We start from the raw sequence: 8885 nt of genomic DNA, 5'->3' as shown, positions 1-8885 counted from the left end.
TTTCTGACCGAGTGACAACATGACTGGCATAAGCAATTACACATTCCTACTCATCCTGCATCTGAGTAAGCACCGAACTTACAGTCATGATGAGAAGCATCAGTGTATTGCGGGTGTTGCCATTGCCCTCTCATTTGTCCCCGGGGGACCAGGACCAAATCACTTGGTTCACTCCGAGCAGAATCTGTATTTCAGCGTTTCTGATTTTGCACTCCTCTATGTTGGGCTATTACTATTCCAAACCGTTTTGAGTAGTAAAAATAATGACGGCTTATAAACTTTTTTCTTTTTTTAGTTACTTCGTTTAATACGCAAATGAATGCATTCCTTAAATACATTACTCTCAGTTATTATTCCATCAAGATGACACTGGAGACAATCATGCTGTTAAGCACATAATTTATCTACAAACATGTAAATAATCATGCAAGCAACAATAATCAACAATAATCAAGCAAGTCCTAACATTATAACTCCTTGTAAACATATAGCAAACAATTCCAAGTAAAATATGCTTATAATTTCAAACTTTAATTTCTACAAGCTTAAATTGATTATTAATATAGAATTTACTTGCCTGAATTTAATTATTTAATATAGGAATTACATTTGTTTTTATGTAGTATTTACTTCACCACAAAATCATTTTTGTAAGCGTTCATGGGCTTCTTCTTCTGCTATGCTTCCAAAAATTTCTGAACTTGTCTGACTCATGTTCCCAACATTTCATTCATTTTCATTTTCGTTCCTTGAACCTGTTCAGAGCCCTTTTTACTAATAAAGTAATTTGTGACCATGCAGGAGCACAAAAACAGTCACAAGTAGCACAGTTATTTGTAGCAATAGCCAACAATATATTGTATTGATCAAAATGATCCATTTTTATTTTGTGCCAAAAATCATTAAAGATCATGTTCCATTAGATATTTTGTAAATTTCCTACCGTAAATATATAAAAACTTCTTTTTTTTTTTGATTAGTTGATGAATTTTTGAGTTAGATTAGATATGCAGAACTTCATTTGGACAACTTTAAAGGCGATATTCTCAATATTTTGATTTTTTTTTTACATCCCCAGATTCCAGATGTTCAAATAGTTGTATCTCAGACAAATATTGTCCTAACAAACCATACATCAATGGAGAGATTATTTATTCAGCTTTCAGATGATATGAATCTCAATTTTTAAACAAATTGACCTTATGACTGGTTTTGTGGCCCAGGGCCATTTGTGATGCATAAAGTGATTAAATAACTGATAAAAAAGTAAGGAGAAGGATATGTTCAAACTGGCATGTTAAAAACAAAATGTGACTGATACTTACTAATGTCATTGTAATAATTACCGAAAATGATTTGGTCCTTTAACATTATATACTCTCCTCCTAATTGCATGTCTTGTACAGATCATGGTGCCAACAGGGTTAACTGCTGCCAGTTTCTCCAGACACGTCCTCTTTGGACAGAGAGTTCTCTGCTTCTGAGACTTCCTATGCAATATTCCAATTGTATTCCAATTATTTCAAATATTAGCATATGTAATGATATCCGGTGTTCATTAACAAATGTTAGAAACATTGATAAAGCAGATTGAATTGATATATTAAAATGCATGAATTATATTAGACAATATAAAGTGTGACTTGAAGGAGTGGTTAGTGTGCATGATTGTCATGATGTCAGATCCTGTGACTTCAGGTTCGAATCTGTGGTGAAGCATAAATCTATTTATAAAAATAATTGAAAGTTGTGTTTTTATTGTTCTGTTCTTGTAATGTGTTGTAACATCTCTTTGAATATGTTGTTTTGGTCATGAAAAAATATAAAAGTAATAAAGTAATAAAAGACATCAAACCACAATGCCTAGCATTTTTTAACTTATGAAGATTTTAATGTATTAATTGTTCTGCTGCATTAATTCCACTTTATTTAATTCACCTCTGTAAGTTAACTCAGTTGGTTGAACCTCCTTATTAAAACGGGCCTCAGCTGTGTTTGATTTGGTATTATTGCTAAACTTTGTAGTACAGTGGCTCCCCATTTTATTTTGGCCCAGACAGTACTGATATGGTTTATTTTTCCACTGTAATGCTGATAACAGTGCTACTTAGTAAGGAATGATTTGGCAGAGTAATAATAGAAGAACGACAGACTTTTTTAATGTGTTATTTTAGAAGAAAAAGTAAAGGCTAAATTTTCATCTTTAGACTGATGACATTTAAGTACCTAAATGAAGATCCTTATTACAGAGTATATGGTGAGTATTTTTTTGTTTGTGTGTTTTGATAAATGCTATGAAGTAAATACACAGGAATTTCTGAGTAATCAAGTAGAAAGTGACAATAATTAGACACATCATATTTTTGTATAACTCATTACAAGACAATCACATGCAAAAGAAAAAAAAACACTTTCATGTGGGGAGTAACTTTAAAAAGAAAACACTGAGTTAAAGTAGAACTAATTGGATAGAACCACTGTCCATATTTAAATGAGTTGCTTGAAACAAATATGCAAGGAACAAATATCCTTATGTTGGTTGAGTGAAACATATTTGGACAGTTTTTAATAAACCCCCCAAAAATGTTTGCTAAAGTGAATGAACTGATTTGGTTGGACATTATGGTCTCAGATTCTTCCTCCTTCAATTGTATTGTCACAACACAAGTTTGCATAGATTCATAAATTTCCACTAATGTTAATTAAAAAAAATTCTATGCCAAAAATATTAAGATATTTTGTAAAACCTATCATGAATATATCAAAACTTTTATATCATGAATATATAACTTTTGATATATTCAAAATGGATAAAATTATTTCAGTAATATGCTTTGGTACAGTAAGAACTTCATTTGGACAACTTTAAAGGCGATTCTCTCAATATTTTGATTTTTTTTGCACCTAATTGATTGATTTACACAAATACACTGTAAAAAGTAATCATGGAATCTACTTAAGAAAAACAATTAAACATAACTTATTTTTACAAATTTGTTGAATTTACTTAATTACACTGTGTTATGTGAACTTTCAGGTAGATGCAATAGTTACTACAAAACAACTTTATTGAATAGTACTTAAGAGCAAGAGGACTTAAGGTCTTTTCCACTTAGATTTAGTTATCTTTATTTAGTTGTTATACTTACTAGGTTTTATTAAGTTGCAGCTTCTTTCAAGGCAAATAAAACAATTTACTTACTTTTTTTTGACACTTGAAATATTTAAGTAGCCACAAAAGAACCAATGACATTAATAAGCCAGTGAGTGGCAGCAGTGCACTATGTTGCTAATGTACAACAAACCAACAGAAGAAGAAAACAAAAAGAGTTTTAATAGACTTTTCACCCATTTCCTCCATGTCTGCAGTTATCTTTCAATAGTTGCATTCACTCGTTTTCTTCAATACAACTGAAATATTTGAGAGAACAAATCAAATCACAGTGATTAGCGTTCTCTTTGGTTGGGCACTTGGAATTTCACTTAATTTTCTTTCTATTACTGCTGTATTGCAATATGAATTTGGAGTACTTTGATTTCAAGGGAAGAAAGTAATAAACAGATTCCAGATGTTACAGATGTTAAATTACTAGTGCATTATTTTGTGATTAATCATGATCATTTACAATTTCATCGGTTTTCATGAATACCTTGAGAAGCCTTTTATTAGGTTGACACAATACTTTCATATTTTTTCAATTATTGTTATTTTTTTCAACCACTGATATTGTCCCTTCACAGCCCATGCTCATGAACTCGTTGTATAATCAATATTTGAAAGCAAAAAATAAATAAATAAAAAATAGTCACAGAGCAATGGTGACATGTCAGTGATTTTGGTCAGTGGTGGATGTACCCAAATAGGGTACTTGAGTAAAAGTACAGATACGTATTATCAAATATTACTCCAGTAAAAGTACTCCTTTTTCAATTTTATTCGAGTTAAAGTACAAAAGTACTCTATTTATTATGTAGCCTACTGCAGTAAAAAAGTACCGAAAGACAGAATTTGCAATTTTATATAGGCTACTTGATTTAATTTTATATAAGAACAGATTTTTTTACAATCCTACTGCTCAAAATACATGAGATCTTCCCAAAATAACCACTATATGGTTATAAGGGCAATTTACTGCGTAAAGGCTTACTTTGAAAGTTGGGAAAGCACAGACTTCTACTGGGGTAAACAGTGTAATGCAGACGTGTCACACCTGGAAATGTCAATCATGTAGTTTAGTCATAGTTGTGGGTTCTTCTTCTGTTTCCCTCAAATTGGAGAATGTAGATCGAATTTTATCTGAAAGTCCCTATATTGAAGTGCTGGAGGATTTATTACATCGGGGTGAGCTATCCTTCAAACATGTCGATGAAGTGTGGCCAGATTTGTTTCTGGGGGACGTTTAAGTGCATTTATGTGGGACTTTGTTCCTTCTTATGCATTGATTAAAAGAAAACATTCACCCTTTATTATGTAATTCTTTAATGGTACATGCCTCGTGACAGATACAGTGTGGCCGATGGAGACTGGGTATGACTCATGTTTTAAATGCTGCACATGGTAAAATGTGTTGCAAAGGAGGTAATGATTTTTATGGGACAACCGTAAAGTACAATGGTGTGCCGGCCAATGACCTGCCTAAATTTGATATTTCATCATTTTTCTACCGTTCAGCACATGATGCTCTCAGCACAACAGGCAGTATGTGGATGCCATCTTGAAAGTGAAAGAAAAAAGATGGATTTTTCCAAACCGAGGGTTTCAGATGGAGTTTATAACACTCAACAATTAATTAAACTACAAGGTGCATTCAAAGTAACTGATTTTTTTTTAAACATGCAATTTAGAAATCTGTAAAATAAAAATAATATCTGCATTTAAACCGCAGGATCAACAACCACAATTAACAGTATTATAAACATTTGATCTTATTTATAAAAACACGTTTGTGTCATACTTCTCTTAAACTTAATTCAATAAAATATGTAAGTAGTCCAAAGTAGTCAGTGTAGGCCTACGTATTAACTAATAAATTTATGACTTAGTTCTTTATTTTATTTTTATTTGATCCTAAACAATATTTAACTACTGAATACCTCACAACATCGGGCAATTAAACCTTAAAGTCATTTGTATGTTTCATGTCAGTTATCAAAACTGAAACTCTCAGAAAAAGGTTAAGGACTGTAATCTTTCAAGGATTTGAATCTTAAACTGAACTAAAGTAGCTAGGCCTTATGCTAATTTATTCAAACCAAGCTGATCAGCAAACAATGTTACTCTGTTTCCCTCTATGTTCCACTTTGTAGTACAATACTCCAAATGTTCACTGATGTTCAGCAACACAATTGTTTCTTATTGTTCTGTTCTCTCGTCATCGGATGAATCATCTCCAAACTTGATTTGTGGAACAAACCAAAGTGTCCTACCACAGAAATGGACTACGCTAGAATGGAAATTAACATCAAATGCATCTAAAAATAGGCTGTGTAAGTGTGTAAATAATAAGGAACAAATGTGAGCGCTTTACAGTAGGCTATCAGTTATTAAAGGTTTCGATGTTATTGTTTATGGTAAACCCGATGACGATGAAACACATCACTCGCTAGTCATATCTAATTAATTAGAGTAATTTGTGATTACTGGCTCAGACATTTTATTTAATAATAGCAATGTTGTAATGTATTTGAATTTGCTGTCTGATACCATGAATTGGGTTTGGTATATTTTACATTTTTCGCGTAAAAATATATCCATTAAGAAAAAAGTGTTCTTGATGTTATTGACTTTCTGAGTCAACAGGCGCCCCCTGGAGGAGGTAAACATAGTACGACCCAGCTGTGTCTAGTGACCTAACATACTCTGACAAAGAGCACCTGTTTGTGTGGATCATTCACGACGTGCCAAACCCGTTATGTGTACTGAAACCTCGCGAAACCAGCAGAAACACGTCTTCAACGGCATATTAGTCTGATCTGCGTCAGAAGAATGGCAGCTCAGAAAAATAAACACGGACTCATGGCTATCAAAGAGTTAGAGAATATTCTGGACACATGTAAACTTGATCTGAATCCAGTCGACGAGGTCTGGCCGAATTTGTACATCGGAAACGTGTACGTATTACTACATAAAATCTCATCATGTGGTGTTGTAGCGTATGCAAATGACGCTTCTTTAAAGTTTAATAGCACGCGAGCAATGTCTGTGTTGTTTATATGTACTTTTATTACATTATTTTTATTTTAAAATAAGCTGTTCTACCAAAGTAACTTAATCTTTTGAGAATCATTCATACACTCCCTCCAGTGAACTTGATCCTGCAGTTAAATCACTTTTAATGACTGCCATAGTGGTTGCCCTGTTACATTACATAACACATCTTTCACTTTTCTATAGGGCTATTGCTCAAAACAGAAATGCTTTGATGAAAATGGGTATCACTCATGTCTTAAATGCTGCCCATTCCAAGCAAGGGAGCATTGGGGACCAGAGTTATTACGGCAATACAATTGTGTATTATGGCATCCCAGCAGAAGACTCTTCATCATTTGATCTGAGTGTGTACTTTAAACCGGCTGCTGATTTCATCCACAAAGCCTTGAGGAAGAAGAACGGTAAGTGACCACAGTCAGTGATATTAATGTAATGCTAAAATACAAATGGGAATCTATGCATGTGGAGTATTCTGAAGTCCACTCTGAAACTACTACACTGATTCGTATTAATAGTCAATAAGTATTTTTACAACTAACCCATATGACAACAAAACCATCAGTTTACAGGTTTTGTACTAAAATTGTTGTTATGCAACAATTTTTTTTTTTTTTTTTTTTTACATTATTTTGAAAAAAAAGACATTCTGTTGTTAATACTCTAAGAAAATGAATTATAATGGAGAAATCCATATTTCAGAAAAATGAAATAGTTTAATATTAACAGCTTCTGACAGTTACCGTGTCTTTTTATCCATAGGAAAAGTGCTTGTTCATTGCATCATGGGAATGAGTCGTTCTGCCACTCTGGTTCTAGCATACCTTATGCTGCATCGGCGTCTTACTCTCCGCACTGCCATCCAAACAGTTGTACTGCGACGAGCAGTCTATCCTAACAGGAACTTTTTGACCCTTCTCTTGGATTTGGACATACAGCTACAGAGAAAGCGAATGCTGTGTCCTATTCTCTGACAGAAAAACATATGTCATGAACACACAAACGCACATGCATTTATTTTATATAACTAAAGGGTGAGGAGGTATGTTTACATTACTTATTTGTATATATATATATATATATATATATATATATATATATATACACACACACACACACAGGCCACTTTATTAGGTACACCTTGCTAGTACCAGGTTGGACCCCCCTTTGCTTTAATTCTTCGTGAAATAGATCAACAAGGTGTTGGAAATATTCCTCAGAGAGTTTGGTCTATATTAACATGATAGCATCACGTAGTTGCTGCAGATTTGTGGAGGAATGGGAGATCCATGATGCAAATCTCCCATTCCTCATCATCCCAAAGTTGCTCTATTGGATTGAGATCTGGTGACTGTGGAAGCTATTTTAGTAAAGTATACTCATTGTCATGTTCAAGAAACCAGTCTGAGATGATTTGAACTTTGGGATATGGTGCATTATTCTGCTGGAAGTAGCCATCAGAGGATGGGTACACTGTAGTCCACACAACTGCCGCTCACTGGATATTTTCTCTTTCGGACCATTCTCTGTAAACCCCAGAGTTGGTTGTGTGTGAAAATCCCATTAGATCAGCAGTTTTTGAAATACTCAGACAAACCATCTGGCACCAACAACCATTCCACGTTCAAAGTTAATTAAATCCCCTTTCTACCCCATTCTGATGCTCGGTTTGAACTTGAACGGTTTTAAACATCTTCACCACATCTAGATGCTTAAATGCGATAAGTTGCTGCCATGTGATTGGCTGATTAGCAATTTGTTTTACCAATTTATCAATTTATCTTTTTTTTTTTCGGACTATAAGTCGCGCCTGAGTATAAGTCGCATCAGTCCAAAAATATGTCATGATGAGGAAAAAAACATATTTAAGTCGCACTGGACTATAAGTCACATTTATTTAGAACCAAGAGAAAACATTATCGTCTAAAGCCGCGAGAGGGCGCTCTATGTCTTCAGTGTAGACTACAGGAGCACTGAGCAGCATCTCTGGCAGTATAGAGCGCCCTCTCGCGGCTGTAGACGGTAATGTTTTCTCTTGGTTCATGCCTCTTAGTTAATTTTTCTTGGTTCATGTCAAATTAATTTTGATAAATAAGTCGCACCTGACTATAAGTTGCAGGACCAGCCAAACTATGAAAAAAAGTGCAACTTATAGTCCGTAAAATACGATATATATATATATATATATATATATATATATAGCTATATATTGAATTTTATTAAATAGTTTAAGAATTTACCTATAAAACACTTTAATATTGAATGAAAGCTTTAAATATTGACTTAAGAAATGTTTAACTTAACTGACATATATTAACATGGGCGACTTTGATGTTCAATGTAGTGTAAATAAAGTAAATGAGAATGTTTGTTTATATTAAAGTTGCAGCTACTGTATATGACCGACAGCAAACAAGTGCCACATGCTCCAATAATATTTAACAGTGGAGTCAGCATTCAGCGTAGCATGCCAAATTAAGCAGTATTAAATTATTGAATTATGGTTTATTATTCAGCTGCAGAGAAAACCCACACTGTGAGCAGTATTAGCTTTTACATTGCTTTTGGCAGTGGCATTTGGAGAAATATGCAGGCCAAGCACAACACTCTTCTGTTGACTCGATCCTAAAAGCCTTGTTTAAATGACTGAGCACCATTCGCTGTTTTAATTTTAGTG

General features: G+C 33.6%; 1 protein-coding gene across 1 annotated transcript; it reads left to right on the top strand.

Moving 5' to 3' along the window:
• The first annotated feature begins 5876 nt into the window (after positions 1-5876).
• Positions 5877-8879, top strand: LOC127934139 (dual specificity protein phosphatase 13-like). Its single transcript, XM_052531309.1, has 3 exons — positions 5877-6111; positions 6395-6612; positions 6971-8879. The coding sequence occupies exons 1-3, from the start codon at positions 5987-5989 to the stop codon at positions 7180-7182; spliced, it is 555 nt and encodes a 184-aa protein (XP_052387269.1). The 5' UTR covers positions 5877-5986; the 3' UTR covers positions 7183-8879.
• Positions 8880-8885: the final 6 nt, after the last annotated feature.

The sequence above is a fragment of the Carassius gibelio genome, chromosome A18 (genome assembly GCF_023724105.1).
Source record: "Carassius gibelio isolate Cgi1373 ecotype wild population from Czech Republic chromosome A18, carGib1.2-hapl.c, whole genome shotgun sequence".
Classification (NCBI taxonomy): Eukaryota; Metazoa; Chordata; class Actinopteri; order Cypriniformes; family Cyprinidae; genus Carassius; species Carassius gibelio.
This window is presented reverse-complemented; position numbering and strand designations above follow the sequence as displayed.